Consider the following 20911-nt stretch of genomic DNA (forward strand, 5'->3'; position numbering starts at 1 on the left):
GCGGGAAGACCCGCGGGCTCCGCCGGGCCTCGGGAGGCTGCGGGGTAGGCGAGGGCTGCACCTCCCCTCCCCTGAAGCTTTGAGGCTGCTCGCAGGGCACCGGAGGAGGATCCTAGACTCGACAGGACAAGGGACTGGGGGTACAGAGTTGACCAGAGGACACTGGGACCATCTAGGCCAGGGTCTGTGAGGATCGCCTACATCGTAGGCCACTCACTGAGCTGTACGATATTCCCCGCCAAGAGCGCCACCTCCATGCCAGGTATGGAAAAAACCAAACCAAACTAAAACAAAACAAAACAAAAAAACCCCTCACCTCGCCGGAAGTGAGCTCTGTCTTCTCTGCTCCTCCCGGAAACTGTCATTGATTGCCAAATTTCCTCGCTGAAAAGAATCCGAAGAGTTAAACTACATCGGCATTCAGGACCCGGAGTTTGGGAATACTTGTAAAGCCTAACTCTGTTAAGGAACAATACGAATCTAGGAGTCCAAAGCCCACCAGATTCGAGTATCTGAGAAAGCGGAACGAAGTAGTTCCAGCCACTCCACTGAAGAGTGATGAGTCGGACAGTTACACTACCCCTTCCTCCCGCAGGCACTTTGGCGGGAGAGTGCGGGGAAGTGGGCGTGGCTCCTCGGAAGGCCCTGCTTGGACCCGGCCGCGAGCCGGAAATAGGCTGGAGGTGTGGCGGAAGTGGTTGGGAATTGAGGCGCCCCCAAGGGGGCGGTTCCCATTCCACCGCGGAGCCGGATGTTTGCGGAGCTTTGACAGGCGTGGCAGCGGGAGCAGCACCAGAGCGCGGTGAGCTGCACAACGCGGGGTCTCTCGGGGGGGTGGGGAAAGGCAAAGAGCTGGTCCGGCTGACCGAAAAGATGGGGTCCGCATGCGGAGGACCCCAGCGGAGCCGAGAGGAGGGCGAGGGTGGAATTGGGCCCGGGGGCCTGGCCTTTGGCTGCTGAGATCCTGTCCCATTTTGGCGCCTGTCCCAGAAGACGGCCCCTTTCGCGGACTTCTTCCCGCCCTCCGCGGGGCAGAGGCCAGGCCGCTCGCTGTCAGGAGCAAGCCCGTGGGAGGGAGAAGTTTCTCGGATGCCATCTGCCGAAGCACTGAGGAGGGGAGTGTAGCACCCTGCCACCTACTAGACCACGCTTTCCTCTCACTTTCGTAATTTGTGAAGCGAGATAATTGCCCCCAATCCAGGCTTTTTTTTTTTTTTTAAATAACATTTTTGTAATTAGGCCCATTACAATGCCTGACAGTGGTGTTTTGTGTTGTCCGTGTTCTGCACAAAGGGAAGTTTAGGGAGAGGCTGTAGTTGCCCTTTCATGGCAGCCTTTGAACCTTGAGAGTCGCGTGAGTGACGGTCACTTGGGAGATTGTGGAGGGATCGACTTGCACGAAGACAGCACCCGGGACTGAGAGGCATAGGTTAAAATCCCGCCTTTGAGGGCTGTGCGACCTCACAGTTAGACACTTTGCTTGTTTTTGTGCACCTCACTTTCCTCAAACTGTAAACTGGGCTTGCTAAGTCACTAAACTGCTCTGGCTGGACTCAAACTCCTCCTGCCTCAGCCTCTCAGAGTACTGGGATGACGGGTGCACCACCACACCCGCCTCTTCCTCCCTTACATACACCTCAGCTCTTAGCTGCTACTCCTACTTCTGTTGTTCCCTTCAGCACAAATATTTCTCAACACTGGAGAATTATGTTTCTGGGAGGAGCTTTTGCTTCTGCAGATGAGGATATTTCGGCTCAGATAGGAAAAGGTTTTGCCCAGGATTGTGGCACATTTTCTGCTTAGGCAGGACCATAAGCCAGTTCTCCATCTACTGGAAGCCAAGTCTCTTCCGCTGCCCGCTGTGAACAGAAAAGTCTCTGGGATAGCACTGTGCGGCTGGTGCCTGGGCAGTGCCGGAGCAGGAGGGATGGGAAAAGGCTCAGGCTGGGGGAGGTGGCTCGTTGGGGAGCTGGATTTTGTCCCCCTTATTCTGCTGGGAGCACCTCAGCTGCCCTCACGGCCTCCTGGGTGAACAAGGGAGGAGTGGTAGGTGAGGGATACATGGATCACCATGGATTCCTTAAGACTGTGTTTGAAGGTGGGGGAGCTCTCTAGGCCGCGTGAGGGCGCACACCTGCAATCCCAGCCCTCGGGAGGCTGAGGCAGGAGGATCGCTATGAGTTTGAGGCCAGCCAGGGCTACAAAGTGAGTTGAAGGCCCGCCTGGACTGCACAGTGAAACTCTGTCTCAAAAAAAAAAAAAAAAAAAGGAAAAAGAAAAGAAAGTGAAGGAGCTAGGCTTTCAGTTGAGGGCCCAAAAGTACTCACCAGGGAAATGCATGCCTGAATTGGGAAGGAACCTGTGTTTTGGTGGAAAGCAAGGGTGGTGGGTTAGATCTGGGAGACAGAGAGATGAGAGAGGAAGAGAGACAAAGAAGAGGCTTTCTGACTTGTGGGTGCTTGGCTTCGGCCTGGAGCTTGAAACAGCTCTTCCCTCTGACTCAGTGTGGTTGCCCTGGTAACAGGGTGCTTGTTGCTAGGCACGGGGAGCCGGTTCTCCATCCCAAGTCCTTGGCTAGGATGTGTGCAGGAGGTTGCCGAGTGACCTCAGCCCGGAGGCAGGGGCAGCCCTGGGTGGCCGCTGTCCCCCTCTCCCTCCTGCCCGCACCAGTGCTGTCTGCTGTCCTTATCTGCCTGCAGAGTCTGACCATATATGTCATTTTTGGGGCTCCAGGAATGCAGCAAGCTCTCAAGCAGCCTATTCTCTGGGCTTGGGCAGTGGGACTGCATCAAAAGCCCCTCTGCCTTCCGGTGAGCCTGTGGCAGGTGAGGGAGGGGCAGGGGTGCCCCTTCCCGGCTGCAGGCCCCAGAGTGGGGAAGGCTGGTTCCCACGCCAGGCCTTTTCCTCGCTCTGTCACCCACCCTGTTGGCTCATGCCCTGCACTCCCCGTCCTGAGGGCCATCGGGGCACCCTGGGCCCGAGGGGCCTAGAGACTGTCAGCCGGGACTGGCAGGCAGATCCCATCTCTGCTGCTGCGTCCGCGACCGTAGTTTTTCTGGGACCTTGTTGTCTCTGGTCACCTCCTCTTCCTCAGGCCATGGGAAGGGTGGAGTAGCAAGGCCATAACTGGCCTTTTTTTGGAGCATGCATTTGGAGACCCTTAGATTCTTTTTTTTTTTTTTTTATACTGGGAATTGAACTCACGACCTTGCACTTGCCAGGCAGGCGCTGTGCCACTGAGCTATATCCCCGGCCCCCTTTTTTGTTTTGTAAGATAGAGTCTTGCTATGTAGTTCAGGCCGGCCTTGAACTTATCATGTAGCCTAGGCTGGCCTCAAACTCTCAGCGGTCTTCCTGCCTCAGTCTCCTGACTGATATGCGCCAGATTACAGCTAGGAGATCCTTAGATTCTTGTAACATCTCCATGCCTGTGACTGCTGGGATGCGAGAGAGGCTTCCGTGCTCCAGCGCCCTGAGGAGAGGACCGTGGGCCTCGGCCCTCTGCAGCTGCGGCTACACGATGAGGAAAGTGGGTGAGAGGCAGTGCGGGACCAGGTTCGGCGCTTCCTACCCAGCTGAGCGCCTGGAGCAAGGTGCCGAGCTGGGGCACCCTCTGCCAGCTGATGTTTCTGGCATCATGCTCCTGGAGCCTTGCAGGCTGAGAAGCGTTGAGGAACAGGACAGGGCAGAGAGCAGGCTGGGCAGCGGGAGGGCTGTCCGGGTCTAGGAGGTGACAGAGGTGTCCCTGGCGCCCACCCCGCCAGCTTTGTCTCAGGTTCTGCGGTAGACCTGGCCATGGACCCACTCTCTGAGCTGCAGGATGACCTGGCCCTCGACGACCCCAGCCAGGCCCTGAACCAGCTCAAGCTGGCCTCCATCGATGAGAAGAACTGGCCCTCGGATGACATGCCCGACTTCCCCAAGTCAGGTGGGCACTGCCAGGGCGCAGGGAGAGCCCGGGGGCACCAGGCTCACAGGGTGGGGTCCCGTACTGTGCCAGCCGCCATCACCCCCAGCTCTGCGGTCTTCCTCAGATGACTCCAAAAGCAGCTCCCCAGAGCCTGTGACACACCTGAAGTGGGACGACCCTTACTACGACATTGCCCGGCACCAGATCGTGGAGGTGGCAGGTAAGTGGCCCCAGGGGTGGGGATGGGGACGCGCTGGCGCCCGCCCTGCAGCCTGAGCCCGGCCTGTGGCTCCTGAGCACACAGACCTTTCCCTCAAGCACAGCTGATTGTGGCCGCCATGCAAGGGGTCCGCTGCCACTGCATCCTGCCCAAACCCTCGTCTCCTTCTGTGGATGGTCCCTGGAGGCAGCGTGGCCTGGTGGCTTTGAAGTCACAGGGCGCTGGCTTTGGTCTGAATGCCTCCTTCCTCATGGGCTTGCTGAGAGGTTACAGCAGTGACCGTGTGTCAGGGCCCTGCCGGCAGCCAGGGCTTTGCCGGCCCTAAATAAGTGGCTATCCCTTTCCCCTTGTCCGTCACCTCTGCCCCTGGCCCTGGTGTCAATTTCTCTATCCCACGAGGAGGAGGGGTGCAGAGCCCCCACCTCGGTCTCAGGGACCCCACCCTGGGATGTGGGGAGGGCTTTAGCTCGGGGAAGAGGCTCTCTGAGCCAGGCAGCTGTAAGCGAGACGGGCTGGCCCTGCGCTGTGACCAGGGCCTGGGTGGTACGTGTCCCTGAGAGCCACGCAGTGCTGGCTCAGGGGCCCTGGGAGAACCGTGCACCTGGACGCTGGGCTCGGGCAGAGGGAGGCAGTAGAGGGACCTGGCTGGGGTGTTCCGCCGTGTCTGTGCTTGGTGCCCGCCCTGTGCTGTGAAGGGCCCTGGCCCTGGCCCCTCACCCCATTGGAGACACACCTGTTCCTCCTGGGTCCGTCCCAGCCTGGGAGCCATGCAGAAGTCCACCCTGCCACCTTCCTGGCCCCGGCCCAGCCCCATGGCAAAGCTGGCCGAGGCTGCATGCCTGCTGGCTCACTGGCCTCTTGTTTCGCTAGGTTGTGATGAGACTGAGGCCCCGCCAGGGAGGTGTTGGTCGGGCTCTCTGTGCGTGGCCTGTCCAGGCGGTGACAGCACTGGGGATCAGGGCCAGTGTGGGGAGCAGGGAAGCCGGGTTGCCTGGGAACCGGAACTGGCAGAGTTGAAAGGAGGCGACGCAGGGAGGAGGCAGTGTAGGGACAGACACACAGCTCCTAGGCACGTGGCAGTGCACACCTGTAAACCTAGCACTTGTGAGGCTGAGGCAGGAGGATTACTGAGAGTTCAAAGCCAGCCTGGGCTACATAGTGAATTCAAGGCCAGCCTGCATTACAATGTGAGACCTTGTCTCAAAAACAAACAAACAAAAAAACAAAGAAAGAAAGAGAAGAAATTGGAACAAGAGCCCTTGTGGGAAGGGAGAGTGGTTCCATCCCCTACTCCTCTGCAGGCTGTGCTGTCCCCAGCGCACTGGCTGTCACACTGCTTGGTCAGATGGTCCAGGCAGGTCCTTTCCGTGTCCCGGGCAATGTTTCACAGCAAGCCATCCAGGGAGGGGAAAAACGGACAGCACGTGCAGCATTTGAAATTTTGATCCCAACTGCCAGCATGACCGCAGACGCCCCCGCAGCGTGGTAGCTTAGCAGACTGCTTGGGCTGGAGCCGCCCGCCGCCTCCCTATCCTGTTCTGCAGGTTGTGCGGCAGGGCTGGGCCGCCGCTCAGGAGCTGCCCTGTCGCTGATTAACCCCAGGCCCCTGGGAGAGGCCCACTGGCATCTGGGGAATGAGAGGCCAAGCTCTGCGCTGTCGCAGAGCCCCTCCCACGCTGTGCTCTGGTGACACCGCTGTCAGCTCTGTGTCTCTTTAAGTCTGTGGGGCAGAATCCACCCCTTTCCGAGGTCCAGCCAGGAGCCCCCACCTCCTTCCATCTGCTCCTCGCAGCCACCACTGTCACCACCCCACCTGCAGTGAGTGAGGGGCCATGGAGCCTTGGGCAATTGTACCCCACTTCGGGGCGTGGACCTGGGGTCTATACCCTAGGGTGCCCAGACCCTCAGCCCTTGCTGTCCAGGAATCTTACCCTCAGACCCCTTTTGTTTGGTTTTGGTTTTGGCTTTTGAGATAGGATCTTACTGTGTAGCCCAGGCTGGCCATGAACTGGAGGAGATCCTCCTGCCTCAGCCTCCTGAGTGTTGGGATGACAGGTGTATGCCACCACACCTGGCTTCAGTGTGTATCTTTTTTCTAAAAAACAACATGGCATGTATGTAATGTTTTTCATGTGCCATCGTGGAGTTAGGCCTGGGAGCCCATTTGTGGGGCCCTGGTTGAGGCCCTGGAGCACCTCTCTTTCAACCTGCTTCCTTAACGACCACTACCTCTGCACATCCAGGGCCACAAGAGTCCCCAGAGCTGCCCGGTGGCCAGGCAGGGCCTGGAGAGTCTTTCCCAAGGCCGCTCGCTCCCCAGACTGCAGGCAGCCGCTGTGCCTGGACGACGCGGTCCCGGCACTCCAGGTGCTGCCTGCTTGCTGCCCATCAGACCCTTTGCCCCACGACTGCCCGCCATGGGAAGCGAGTCAGGGCGGGCAGGTGGCCCCAGTGGGGACTCAGCACCTCAGGCCCCCACTTCCCTCCGCCCGGGCACAGGAAGGGTGCTGTGTGCGTCAGTCTGCAGAAATATTGCCTGAGCTTTGGGGAACTCACTGTCAGTGGAGGCCACTTGCAACGGAAACGCAAAAGGCAGACGGAATTGCAGCTGTGCACGCCATGTCACAGGACAACACTTGCTATTAAGACAGGCTCACTTTATTGTCCAGGCTGGTCTCAAACTTAGCGGCTCAAGTGACCTTCCTGCCTCAGCTTCTTGAATAGCAGGACCTATAGGCAGCCGTGGATACAGTCTGCATACCTACCATGTGCCGAGCACCCCTAGAGACTCAAAGACGGATGAGACACAGTGCCTGTAGTCCCGCAGTGTGGGAGCTGAGGCAGGAGGATCTTTTTTTTTTTTTTTTTGTTCCGAGAATCGAACTTATGACCTCAGGCTTGCCAGGCAAGTGCTTATGCCGCTGAGCTATATCCCCGCCCAGGAGGATCTCAAGACTGACCTTAACTTGGCAGCTTAGCGAGACCCTATCTCATATTAAGAAAGGGATGGGGCTGTAGTTCACTGTAGGTTGCGTGTTCAGCCCCTAGTACCGGAGGGGGGAAGCAGCATGAACAGTTACACAAGAGTCAAGGTATCACGCCATGCCACAGACAGTGGTTTACAGCAGCAGCCGTGAGAAGGGGCAGCCTCACTGGGTGGGTGGGTAGGGGGCGTGATTGAGTCTGGGGAGAGGCCCCAGGAAAGGGAGCAAAGTGCCTCGGGGGAGGTGTGCACGCCAGGCGCGGATGGAGCCAAGCGGGCAGGGCTGAGCCCCTGAGACCCAGAGCTGTCAGGGACCTTGCCAGGCCCAGGACCTGCAGAGAGTACAGAGGAAAGGAGTCTCTGGGACATGGACCCGGGGTGGGTGGGGAACAGAGCCTCTCTCTGGCCCCAGGTGCCACCAAGGAGTCTGAGGAAGCACTGAGGAAGCACTGGGCAGGCCCTTCACGGCCAGCAAAGCCAGGCCACACTTTGGGCAGAGATGGGAGCTGCGGGGACCTGGCTGCTGTCACGTAGCTCGGTGCTGCCATAGCCGCCAGCCGCATGGCTTGTTCCCGGCAGGTGCAATGCCTGAAAAAGTGATGCTGTTTTCTGTACCCGGCGGCCCTTTTTTTCTTTTCCATTCCTTTTTCTCCTTTCTTTTCTTTCTTTTATTTTATTTTTATTTTTCTGGTACTGGGAATCGAACTCACGACCTCGCACTTGCCAGGCAGGTGCTGTGCCACTGAGCTAAATCCCCAGCCCCCTCTTTTCTTTATTTTTTGAGACAGGGTCTCACTGTGTAGTTCAGGCCTTGACCTCACTATGTACCCAAGGCTGGCCTCAAACTGGTGGCGATGCTCCTGCCTCAGCTTCCCAGACTCTGGGATTTGCAGGTGTGCACTACCATGCCCAGTTTAGCTCCTCTTTCCTGTGTGGCCCAACCTGGAGGCAGGTGGCTTTCCAGGCTTCCCAGAGGTAGATGTGGGGGTCACGCCGGGCCTCCGTGGTCTTTCCCTCCTTCGTCACCCGCCCGCTGCTGTCTCTGTCCACACCTAGGCGATGACAAGTACGGGAGGAAGATCATCATGTTCAGTGCCTGCCGGATGCCGCCCAGCCACCAGCTGGACCACACCAAGCTCCTGGGGTGAGTCCGTCCCCCTGCTGTCCCTCGCTGCTGGGCCGGGCCTCCTCCCTGTCCTCCCCTCTTCCGTGGGGGGCGGCGGGAGTCAGGTGCTTTCTAGTCCTGGAAGCAGTGTGAAATTGGCGGGGGTCCTCAGCCTCACCTCAGGAGGGGTAAGATGCAGCCCTCTTCCTTATGGAGTGGGGTCCTGCATGTGAAAATGCCTTGGAAAGGGAGATACCAAGCCGGGCAAGCCTGTGATCCCAATATTTGGGAGGCTGAAGCAGGAAGATTGCTCGAGTTCCAGGCCAGCCTGGGCTACATAGTGAGACCCTGTCTTAAAAAAAAATTACTGTCCAAATTATTATGTGGCGTTTCTGATGTGGTATATGTATCTCATATTCATGATTATTGCTAAGAAGTATTGTTCTAGTTTTAAAATTTGTTTTTATTAGTGCACGTTTGCAGTACATAACGACCAAGTCCTCATGGGGAGCGGGTGCCTAGCATAGCACGTCTGAACCCTTTGTATGCCGCCCTCCCTGCCCTGTTGCTCTATTTCATGCTCAATTTGGTTTCACGCATATGTGGCAGAGCCACTAAGAAAAGTCCAAAGATGGGGCACAGGCTGCTGACCAAACCTCTTCTGATAACTGCCCATTACTCAGCTGGCGCTGCCTCAGCAGGGACCGGTGCACTGTCACAGGGCATGAGTCACCGCCTTTCTATTTCATTTTACTTTATTTATCTTTTATTGTGGTATGGGAGATCAAACCCAAGGCCTTCACACTGAGCCACAGCCCCAGTCCTTTGTAATTTTCTTTCTTTCTTTTTTTTTTTTTTTTTTTTGGAGACAGGGTCTTTCTAAGTCACTAAGATACCCGGCTGGGCTTGAACTTGGGATCCTCCTGCCTCAGCCTCCCAGACGGCTGGGATCACTGGTGTGCCCCACCACACCTGGCCATCTTTTTCTCTCCTGACAACATGAAAGGCCTCACTTGTCCCTGGGGCTGTGTATGAGGGTTCCCCGAGGCAGAACTAAAGGACGTAACCCCACTTGCAAAGTAAGTTTGCAGGCCTGCCCCTCCCATGGAAGGGTTCTCAGGACCAGTCAGGAGGAGGCCTGGGAAGGGCTTGTGAGGCAGCGGCATGGGAGGAGTGCGGTGCTTGGAGAAACGAGACAAGTTGTTTCCCAGAACAGGGAATAGTTGGGCTTCTCTGGAGGGGTGGAAGCCCTGGGAGAGAGCGGGCGCCAGCCCATTCCACAGGTGCGGGCATAGGGCTTTTGTTTTTAGGGAAACATGCTTTGGATCCTGTCCGCCTGCTCCGTTACCTTAGGATCACAGTCCTGCTCTTTACTTTCTCAGTTAACCCAGTTTACCGACTTCAGGTTTTCCTGAGGAATTTGGGTCCCATAGGGAAGGAGCCTAATTTAAGCCAAGGGACTGCTCGTTTGGGTGGCTTGGGTGACTCGGCGGGGCCCTGAAAGTTGCAGTCTCCATAAAAGGACAGTTTTTAGCTGGGCCTGGTGATGCACACCCTAGTCCCAGATGACACTGAGGCAGGAAGGTTGCTCCCAGCTCAAGGCCAGCCTGAGCTATGTTGCGAGTTCAAGGCCAGCCTGAATTACATAGCAAAACCCTGTCTCAAAATGCAACAAAGTACAGTTTTTCGTTATGATGTCCTTGTCTCCTTTCTACCTGTATTTTATTTTATTTTCTCCTACCTCAACGGAAATTTGACTTCTCCACCCTGCCCACAGCAGCTCTTTGAGGTCCTGAGGGGTTGTGCGCTTGTAGGGCTGGGCGGGCTTGGGGACAGCGGAAGTCCTGATACCTGAGTTTGGGTCTCCGCTGGTCCAGGCTGAGGGCCAGGGCTGGCAAGGCTGTGTGTTGTTTCTTGAGGCAGAGGCTCACTATGCAGTTGAGGCTGGCCTCAAACATGCAGCTGTCCTCCTGCCTCAGCCTCCAGAGCTCGGAGGTGACAGCTGTGAGCCACCTGGCCTGCTGGAGCCCTCAGACCTTTCTTTCTGGCTCCTCCCTCCTTTCCGCCTGGACACATGGGGCAGGCAGAGTCTTGTCCAGGCCACCGTGGACAGAAAACAGGCTGAGAAGCTTGGCCCGGACTTGGCTGAGTCACTGGCCTCCTGGGGGTGTTTCTAAGGTGTCTGCTGAGCCAGGTGACAGACTCCTAGCCAGAGAGCAGTGGGCGGAAGTTGGGGCGGGGATGGGGAAGCACCCAGATCCCCGGCAGACGCTGCAGAAGGAAACCGTGGGGCTTCCTGCCCCTTGCTGCGGGCCTCCATCCCTTCCGGGCTTCGGGCTTCGTGCCCTCTGTGCCCGCCCTGCCCTGCTTCACACGAACTCGCACACGCGCACACACAGAGAATTGAGACCCCTTCGGTAGGTGACATGCATGAAATGCCATTGTTTACGTTTTCTAAGTATTATACTTTGAGAGACTAGGGAAGTGGAAGCAGCTATGAAAAAATAGACAACTATTTTTAAAAATCTGCAAACCTACCACCCAGAGTGAAAACCACTTTGAATGTGTTGCTATGTTCACTTCCTGTTTTGTTTTCTGTAACATACGTGGAATTCCGTAGCCAGTTGTGCATTTTATAAGACATTTTTATCTTCCTGGCATGAAACGTTCCTCAAAGGCATCCTCTAAAAACATTTTATTGTCAGGCGTGGTGATCGGCTGTAATTCCACACTCTGGGAGGCTGAGGCTGGATGATTGTTGGGAGCTCAAGGCCAGCCTGCACTGCATAGTGAGACCCTATCTCAAACAACAAACCAAATATTTTTTGACATACAAGATGCATATGGATAAATAAATTCCAATTTTGCTATGATTTTTGTCACTTCCTCTTTCTCTTTCTTTTCTTTCACAGAGTCTCACTAAGTTGTCCAGCTGGCCTTGCCCTTGTATTTTCTTTTGTCTTTTTGAGACAGGGTCTTGAACTGCAGTTCAGGCTGGTCTTGAACTCACTTTGTAGCCCAGGCTGGCCTCGAACTTGCAGGGATCCTGCTGCCTCAGCTCCTAAGTGCTGGGATTACAGATGTGGGCCACCACGCCCAGCTGGCCTTGCCCTTGTGATCCCCTTGCCTTTTGCCTACCAAGAGAATTAGAGGCATGTGCTACAGTGTCTAGCTTTCTTTCCTTTCCTTTTCTCTTTTTTTCTTTGCAGTGTAGGATTTTTTTGGTGCTAGGAATCGAACTCACGACGTCATGCTTGCCAGACAGGCACTGTGCCGCTGAGCTAAATCTGCAGCCTTTATTCTTTTCTTTTCCTCCCCTCCCCTCCCAAAGCGGAACACTCCTACCACGCCCAGCTTCTGCTGAATGTCAAAAGCTGGACACCCACACCCGACACCTGCAAACCCCTTTGGTCCTCCGTCTCTGTCTCTCGGTGGCTTCTGTTGCTTCGGTGGCCCTCACAGAGTCCCCTGTCTGCGGCACTGTCGTGGGGGGCGGGGTTCTATTTCTAGGTGTCCTCTGATTTCTTTAACCAGCTCCTCACGTTGGGCACTTGGGTTGCCGCCTAGTTCTTGTTCCATCATGAAGGCCCAGGTTGAACAACAGCTTACCAAGATGTTCCTATTCATCTCTGGTTATTTATTTATTTTTTTAATTAAAAATTGTTAAGCCAGCAGTGGTGGTGCACGCCTATAATCCCAGCACTCGGGAGGCTGAAGCAGGAGGATCATTGCAAGTTCGAGACCAGCCTGGGCTACAAAGTGAGCTCAAGGCCAGCCTGAACTGCATAGTGAGACCCTGTCTCAAAAAGACAAAAAAAAGGTTACATTTGTCAGTGAATGAGGTGTCCATTTCACTATGATCTGCCTTTTTTTTTTGGCTTGGTTTTTTTGAGACAAATCCTCACTATGTAGCCCAAGCTGGCATCAAACATGTGGTAATCTTCCTGTCTCAGCCTCCCAAGTGCTGGGATTATAGACGCGCAGCACCAAGCCTACATTTTTTAAATTTAAAAAATGTATTAGTAGGTGCTTATAGTACATAATGATTATGTTCATCTTAGGGAGGAGGTACATGTACTTAATGTCCCTTAGTTCTTTTTATTCTTTCCCTCCCCTCTGAGGGAAATGGGGATGCAAACGCAATTTGCTATTGTCGTAGACACAGAATGGCCTCGTTTTAGGTGGCAGCTGTTTGTAAGCTGCACAGTACCCGTTGTGGAAAAGGGTAAATTATGTGCAGGTACTCCCAGTCGGAGCCTTCCTGTGCTGCCCGGCCCCGCACCAGGGGCTGGTCATTCAGTCACCCCCGCTTTCTCTCCTGCTGCCTCCCCTTAAACGTCCTGCACAGCCTGGAGCAGGCCAGCTGGAGCCAGGGATCTTGTTGGCCAGCTGCTTGCCCACCCAGGGCACTTGATCTGGACGCCTGGCCATCTCCCAACCCTTGTTCCTTCCATCCAGGCCTCTCTCTGCTTTTGAGACAGGCTGTCACTATGTAGCCCAGGATGGCCTTCTCTCAATCCTTCTTGCGATCCTCCTGCCTCAGCCTGGAGAGCTGGAATCACAGGCGTGCGCCACCATGCCTGGCTTCCCTCTGGGCTTTTTTTAAAAAAATGTATCGGTCCATTTTAGATATACACAAGGATCACATTGATCATAGGGATCTGTACCTGCGCATGGTGTATCTTGCTTATTTTTTCCCCAACCCCTCTTTCCCTCTGGGCTTCGATCTCCCAACCCCAGGAGCGAGTGTGTTGTGTGGACTGGTGACACTGGTCCGCTGAAAGCCTAGTGCCCGGAACAGACGACCTTCGGGCCACCCTGATTGTATCTCAGGCCAGCACACAGCTTTCACAGCTTTTACATCTTTTATCTTTGACAGAGTCCGCTGTAAAATTCAGTTGTCTCAGGTCAGAGCACAGGCTTCAGAGCGGGATACTTGGCCTCCGGGCTGTGAGTGTAACTGCATAAGCCCTGATCTCTCCACTCCCTCCCTCACTGACCTCCTGGACCCTGGAAGAGGGAGTAAGGAGGAGGTGATGGGAGAGTGCTTGGCTGACACTGAGCTTTCGGCTTCCTGTCATTCCCAGCTTGGGCCAGGCCTGGGGGCAAATGCTGTTCATCCTCTTTTCACTGCCAGTGAGAAGAGGCTCCAGAGCCCTCTTGTAGTAATGCTCAAAAGTGGGAGCTGTAGCCAGGCGTGGTGGGGCCCACCTGTGATTCCAGCACTCTGGGAGGCTGAGGCAGGAGGATCACAAGTTCAAACCCTGCCTGCGAAATTTAAAGACTCAGCAGAACTCTCAAGGAAAAAAAAAGCTATGATCATCCGTCCAGCCATCACGTGGTACCTCCTCAGAGGGACCCTGTGACTGATTCTGCCTCTGGAGTAACTGAGGGCTGGCTTCCTATCCCCCTCCCCGGCCAATGCACAGCGCAGGTCTGAGCGGCGCCTTCCCTGCAGGTACCTGAAGCACACGCTGGACCAGTATGTGGAGAGTGATTACACACTCCTCTACCTGCACCACGGCCTGACCAGCGACAACAAGCCCTCGCTCAGCTGGCTGCGCGACGCCTACCGCGAGTTTGACCGCAAGTGGGTGGGGCACTGGGCATCCCGCATGGGCCGCACCCCTCCTGGGTACACAGAAGTAGGAAGTAGGAAGGGCTTGGGTTTCCATGCGATCCAGCTCCTCTGCGTATTTGCTCTCTGAGCATTCTCGTCGCTTAACCTTTCCGAGAATGAGGCACCAACAGCCTTGCCTCCTGCACCTGCAGGGACCAGCTCTAGGCTGGGCGTGGTGGTGCACTCCTGCAGTCCTGACACTCAGGGGGCTGAGGCAGGAGGATTGCTGTGAGTTCAAGGCCAGCCTAGGCTACATAGCCAGACGCTGCTTCAAAAAAAAAGAAAAAGACAAAGCAGCTCCGGCCTCCTCCCCACCCCTCGAGCTCCCTGTGCCGCCCCCACAGGTACAAGAAGAACATCAAGGCCCTGTACATCGTGCACCCGACCATGTTCATCAGAACCCTGCTCATCCTCTTCAAGCCCCTCATCAGGTGAGCGGCCAGGGCGGGCGGGGGTCCCCTGGTGCCTGAGCAGACACCGCCTGACCTGGCCATCCCTCCTGCGCAGCTTCAAGTTTGGGCGGAAGATCTTCTACGTGAACTACCTGAGCGAGCTCAGCGAGCACGTGAAGCTGGAGCAGTTGGGGATCCCTCGCCAAGTGCTGAAGTGAGGGGGGTGCGCCCTGGGGGGCAGGGCGAGCTGCAGGGTCGGAAACAAGTGCCATTGCTCGTTCCGTCATGTCTTCTTCATTCCTTCGATTTGGGTGGTTTTGTTTCGTTTTGTGTTTTCCTTTTTTTGAGACGGTATCACTGTGTAGCCCAGGCTGGCCTCTAACTTGTGGCGATCCTCCTGTCTGAGCCTCCCAAGTGCTGGGATTACAGGATAGCAGATAGGTCAGACAGCAGCATCAAACCCATTTCTGTCTCTGCCATGTGACCGAATCTTTTTTTTTTTTTTTTTTTTTGGTACCAGGAATTGAACTCAGGACCTTGCACTTGCCAGGCCGGCGCTTATGCCGCTGAGCTATATCCCTGGCCCTCCGAATCTTTTTTTGCAGTAGTGGGGGTCGAACCCGGTCCGGTGCTCATGCGACACAGGCTAGCGCTCTCCTACAGCCCAGCCCTCAACTGGATCCCCCTAGTGTGTGTTTTCTTGTGTAGAGCGTGAAGCAGGGTGTTTGAAGGTTGATGAAATAACCTGTGTAAACCCGCATAGCAAAGGCTGGATAAAGTGGGCTGTGAGGACGCAGAGCCGGACATGGGCCCTGACACTCACCCGTCTGCGCCAGGTACGACGACTTCCTCAAGTCCACCCAGAAGAGCCCCGCGACAGCCCCCAAGGCCATGCCTCCGCGGCCGCCCCTGCCCAACCAGCAGTTCGGGGTCTCGCTGCAGCAGTGAGTATGCGAAGTGGGCGGCTGGGGGCTCGGGGCCAGGCCACCTGCGGCCACTCATGGCCCTGGTCCCCAGGCTGCAGGAGAAGAACCCGGAGCAGGAGCCCATTCCCATCGTGCTCAGGGACACCGTCGCCTACCTGCAGGCCAACGGTGAGTGCGGGACCTGGCTGCCCTGGGGGCGCTGTGGGGTCCTGGCCCGGTCCAAGCCTCACCGGTCCCCTGTCTGCAGCTCTCACCACCGAGGGCATCTTCCGGAGGTCCGCCAACACCCAGGTGGTGCGCGAGGTGCAGCACAAATACAACATGGGTGAGCGAGCGGCTCCGGCCCTGAGTGCGCGTGCTGACCTCGGGGCTCCCCTGCCTTCTGCCACCCAGGGAACAGGGTCCCACATTCCCTTCCGGCAGAGGCTTGATGCCATGTGGGGTCACAGCACGGTCCCCACTGCTGCCGCCGTCCCGGGCCTGCTGTGTGGCTGCCAGGCTCATCCAGAGGCGAGGGGCAGCGGTGGGGGGCTGAGCCCGCGTTCCGGGGCCCAGAAGCTGTGTGAGGTGGCTGCGCAGGGCCGGGGCTGTGGCGGGCCTCTCCGACTGCCGTTCCCACGCAGGGCTGGCCGTGGACTTCGACCAGTACAACGAGCTGCACCTGCCGGCCGTCATCCTGAAGACCTTCCTGCGGGAGCTGCCCGAGCCCCTGCTCACCTTCGACCTGTACCCCCACGTGGTGGGCTTCCTCGGTGAGTGCCCTCTTTCCTCGCGGCTCTGCCACCTGCCGGCTGGGGGCTGGCCCGGGCCTCTCCCTGCCACCCTGTGACCTGAGCCCCGCTCCTCACAGACATCGAGGAGAGCCAGAGGGTGGAGGCGACACGGCAGGAGCTCCGCACGCTGCCCGAGGAGAACTACCAGGTGCTTCGCTTCCTGACGGCCTTCCTGGTGCAGGTGAGGCCTCGGCCCCACGGCTCCCCTGGCAAATGAGAGGGGCATTGCCCTGGCGCTCCAGAAGCGGCTGCAGGGAGCAGGGGCCGCCGCTCTGCCTCCCCGCTGCAGCCGTGCCTTCCTCCCCAGGTTTCTGCCCACCAGGACCAGAACAAGATGACCAACACCAACCTGGCTGTCGTCTTTGGCCCTAACCTGCTGTGGGCCAAGGATGCCGCCATCACCCTCAAAGCCATTAACCCCATCAACACCTTCACCAAATTCCTCCTGGATCATCAAGGGGAGCTGTTCCCCAGCCCCGACTGCCCGGGGCTCTGAGGCTCAGAGCGTGCCCTGCGCACAGCCCTCCCTGGCCGCCCCCTCATCGGACTCTTCCTCCCGGCTTCTGCCGCCGGGGAGCCGGGGCTCCTGCCAGGATGGGCTGTACAGGCTGGGCTGGGCGCCGGAGCGTGGCTGCAGTGGGCCGGCCGCTCTCCGCTCCACCCAGCCCTCCCGCCCCCAAGACCTTTATCTTCGCCTTACACTTTCACTGCCTCTCTGGGTGCCCGGCTCCTGTGGGGCTTGGTTGTTCCAGGTAGAGAAGGACTGAACCCCAGTCACCCCTTTTCTGCTTTTTTCTGCTTCTCTCTCCCTGGCAGCAGCGGATGACCAGATCCCTGCCAGCTTGCCTGGGGCGGGGCCTGGCCCGGGCCCTGATGGGCCTCTCTTTCCGATGGCTGCATAAACAGCCAAACTCCGAGGCCTGGCCTGGCCGTGCCCAGGTGCCTCCCTGTTGGGTCCAGTTACTCCGCCCTTTAGAAGTCCCAGGACACCGTGGCATGGATGCAGCCCCGGGCCACTCCTGCTCACGGCTCAGCCCTGGGTCTCCCAGCTGAGGAATGCCAGGTGGAGTCGGCTTCCTTTCTGCGGCTGTGTCCACCTTTCCCAAGTAGCATTGCCCCCAGGGGTCCTAGCCCCCTGCATCTGCTAGGACTAGTAGCTTGGATGCGAGACCCAGGGTCCACTGGGTATAGCCACATTCCCCTGTCCGTGGTGGCTCCTCCTCTGGCCAGGGGACTCGGGCTGGTGCTGAGACTCACAGTGCCCACAAGAGGGACAGACGTTTTGCTAATAGATCAGCCCCTGCAGGGGTCCTGGCAACGTCCCCAAGGGAGTCTGGTGCCTGTCGTCGTCCTTCAGAAAGCCTGGGCTCTGATGATAGCTGACATTCCTCATTTCTCCCCGGGGACCTCTCCCTGCAGCAGGGAGGTATTGAAGTGTCCCTGTGCTCACCGCAGGGGGCCAAGCAGGACCAGCACCTCCAGAGCCTGTACTGGGCGGGTCTTCCTGGACTGACCGGTGGGCTGGTTCCCTCGTTCCTGTGTCTAGGCCTGGCCTGGCCACTTGGCTCCCTGCTGCCTTTGTATATTGAGTGTTGCTCACAGCCCCATTTCCTGGGGAGCCTTTGGGATCTTTCTCCTGTCCGCTGCCCCGCTGGAGTGTAGGGGGCGCTGGTACTGTGAATTGAGTGTTCACATCCACACCGAATGACTTCCTTGGCACCAATCGTGTATCTCACTGTTTGCACTTTTTGTATTTCAATAAAAATGGGAAATTCCTGTCTGGCTGTTCTGGAAGTCAGGCGGCCTCCACGTTGAGAATTGGGTGGGAAGCAGCATGTGGTTGAGAAGAGTCCATCTGTCCTTCCCTCTGGGTCAGCTGTCCCTGAGTCAGGACAGATGTTGGACTGGCTTCTAGGCTTGGAGTAGCGACTGTCACCGTCCATGCTTCTGCACCACACGTCCCACCTGGTCACCAGGTGCTGTCAGGCTTTGCAAGGGAAACGATTTAATAGAAGACACAAAATTTATAGGATTACCAGGCATGGTGGCGCACGCCTGTAATCCCAGCACTCGGAGGCTGAGGCAGGAGGATCATAGTGAGTTTGAGGCCAACCTGAACTACGAAGTGAGTTCAAGACTGGCCTGAACTGCATAGTGAGACCCTGTCTCAAAAAGACAAAAAAAAAAAAAACCAATTATAGAGTTATTTTATAATATTCACCCAAAGAGTCAAATGCAGAGCCGGGGATATAGCTCAGCTACACAGTGCCTGCCTGGCAAGTGCAAAGTCCCAAGTTTAATTCCTAGTACCAAAAAAACCCACGAAAGAGTCAAATGCGAAAGAGCACAGGTGATCTGTCCATACCCTAGAGACCCCAGAAATCCACCTGAGGGCCTGGATCCCACAGCAGTGTCCTGCATGCATCCATCTGGAGGCCTAGAGCCCAGGACAATGTCTCATGCAAATCTGTACCTAGGATCTGCGCTGGGAATGCCCAAAGGTCAGTGGTGGAAGCTAGAAAGTCTGCCAGTGGGGTAAAGGATCCCCAGCAGGCTGGGGGATCTGCACTGGAGCCAGGAAGGATGCTGAAGGTAAGGACCAGAGCTCCCGCGAAGAGAACCGCAGCCATCCTCAGGGACAGCGAGGACCCGAGCTCCTCTGACGATGGCTCACATCAGGCTCACATCAGCGTGACAAGCTCCTCCAGGAAAACCAACAGCGTACCATCTTCCCCTCCAGCTCTGCTTCTATGCTGTGGGCCACAGTCCTCAGGTGGGCCCTCCATGCCCAGCACCCGCTGATTCAGTTCCGCTGGGCGTTACAAGGTGACCACCCGCCATCAATCCCCCACACGCCGTATCCAGGACAGGGCCTCTCCTGCCTCGAACCAGAGGGCACTGGATGCCCGGTGGGACTTAGGGTTCTTTAAGGGAGGCAAAGGGGGAAGACCTGGAAGCTGGGAGAAGAGTGGACTGGGGTGGGCACCAGCTGGGGTTTAGTCACACCAGGCAGCCCTGGTGGGTGACAGTCATGGAACTGGCCCCACTCCTGAGGACCGCAAATAACACTGACAGTACATGCAAAGGAGTATGCGGTGGTAGAATGACTCAGGGAAGGGAAGTGATGGTTCCAACCTGTGGCAACGGACTGGGACTGCCCCCTCCTGACCTCTTACCTCCCTGCCCCTTAGCCTGGGGGCAAGGCTGCTTTCCCCTACCTACCCCCTACTCACGTGGAGGCTATGGAAGGCCTGGTTTTTCTTTCCTCTACTGAACATTTTGCTTTGCTTTAAAGGCGAAGGTAGGGCTGGGGATCTAGCTCAGTGGCACAAGCGCCTGCCTGGCAAGCGCAAGGTCCTGAGTTCGATTCCTGATACCAAAAATAAATAAAGGCTAAGGTAGTAAATATAAGCCAGATATAATTCCTGTACTTGAGGATCCTGAGTTTGAGGTCAACCTGGGCTACATTGGGAGACTCAAAAAACAAAACAAAAATGATGGCAAATGTTAAGCGTGTGGCTTCATGGTACAGCCCTTGCCCAGCATGTGCTGAAATGCAAGGTTCTGTCCACAGCACCACGAGAAAGGGAAAAGATGTTACATTTATGTATATTTTAGAAGTTTCTTTTAATGGTCCGTCCGGGGTGGGAGGGGTAGGAGGAAGCATGTCACCTGGCACATTGCTCAAGGTCAAGGTCCAAGTGTGCCGTGTGCCTTCCAGGTGCAGCCATGAAGCTATGGTGGCCTGGCTGGGCCTGCTTTCTCCTCCCTCCTTGCTTTGCAGGGGAAGGCTGGCTGGAGCTGCAGGCTCAGGCAGCCTCGGGACGCTAAAGTCGTTCATTGTACAACCACCAGGAGCTCGGGGCAGGAGGCACTGGCAGCTCTGAGCTGGGCGACAAGCATGGAGGCGGGGGCCTAGGGGAGCAGGAGCAGGAGCTGTTTACTTGGACTCTGGCGGGGCCTCTGGTGACTTTAACAAGGCGTCTGAGACAGCAGGTCTCAGGGGTGGAGCACAGGCACTGCACGGGCAGCCGAGCACTTAGCTCAGTGGGAATCCCCACGGGAGGGGGTCACCAGAACAGTGTTGCCACCATTTCTCACCAGCGGGTGGACAAGGGTGGCAGCTGGCTGTAAGGCCCGCTGGCACGGGCAAGGTCGCAGGCCCTTCGTAACAAGCACACCTCCCGGCCCCTCGCAGGCCGGCCCTGTCTCCTCTGCACCAGGCTTTGGGCTCAGTTGAGGCTTTGTCTTTTGGTCCTGGAGCCTGCCAGAGATGAGGGAGGGAAGCCCTGAGAGCCGTGTCCAGTTCTGACTGGTGACTTCCCTGTGTATTCAGAACCATCTCTGCCTCTGGACCATAGGCCCTGGCTTCATGCACGCACACGCACACCCGGCTTTGCTAGGGCCCATCGGCACCCTCAGCCACACGGACTGACCCGCGGCGCTCTTCCCGGATCCTCTGCCGTCGGTCAGCCCAGGGAAGCAACACTCGGTCCCTCTCCCTTCCCTCAGCTGCCCAGTCACAGCTGTCACTCCACCAGCACCTGCTCCCCTAGGCCAGTGTTGAGAAAGAACTGAGGACAAGCCAGATACGACTGTGTGCGCGTGTAGTCCCAGCACTCAGAGAGCCTAAGGCAGGAGGAAGTCAAGTTTGAGCTCAGCCCAGGATACCTGGTAAATTAGTAACAGCCCGCCTGAAAACAAAGTATCAACAGAAATCAAAATAGGTGTGGGATGTAGCTCAGTGAAGGCCCTGGGGTCAGGCCCTAGTAGAAAAAAAATTACGGAGTACGTGTCCTATACTGGGTCTCACTACTCAAACACAAAACCCTGTGGTGGGAACATTTGAGGAAAACAAGGCTCCGGGAAGCTTCCTGACCAACCGCACTGCCTGACCCTGAAACCCTTCTGCCCTTCCCGTGGGGCCTGGGGGTGACACAGGGCCGGCCTAGGTGTCCAGACAAGCTGCAGGACCAGAAATG

At 56.9% G+C, this 20911-nt stretch overlaps 1 protein-coding gene across 2 annotated transcripts; it reads left to right on the forward strand.

Annotated features, from left to right (window-relative positions):
* The first annotated feature begins 691 nt into the window (after nt 1-691).
* On the forward strand, nt 692-17705 carry Arhgap1 (Rho GTPase activating protein 1). Of its 2 annotated transcripts, XM_005384008.2 has the most exons (13): nt 692-802; nt 3765-3928; nt 4035-4130; nt 8170-8257; nt 13677-13808; nt 14183-14269; nt 14346-14444; nt 15067-15174; nt 15248-15324; nt 15404-15481; nt 15780-15908; nt 16007-16110; nt 16237-17705. In XM_005384008.2, the coding sequence occupies exons 2-13, from the start codon at nt 3796-3798 to the stop codon at nt 16423-16425; spliced, it is 1320 nt and encodes a 439-aa protein (XP_005384065.2). In that variant the 5' UTR covers nt 692-802; nt 3765-3795; the 3' UTR covers nt 16426-17705. The 2 variants fall into 2 exon arrangements, with proteins under 2 accessions (XP_005384065.2, XP_013369518.1); XM_013514064.1 differs by lacking the exons at nt 692-802; nt 3765-3928; nt 4035-4130; nt 8170-8257 and adding an exon at nt 10445-10635.
* The last annotated feature ends 3206 nt before the right edge of the window (nt 17706-20911 follow it).

Source organism: Chinchilla lanigera, unplaced genomic scaffold (assembly GCF_000276665.1).
Source record: "Chinchilla lanigera isolate Chin_1 unplaced genomic scaffold, ChiLan1.0 scaffold00021, whole genome shotgun sequence".
Classification (NCBI taxonomy): domain Eukaryota; kingdom Metazoa; phylum Chordata; class Mammalia; order Rodentia; family Chinchillidae; genus Chinchilla; species Chinchilla lanigera.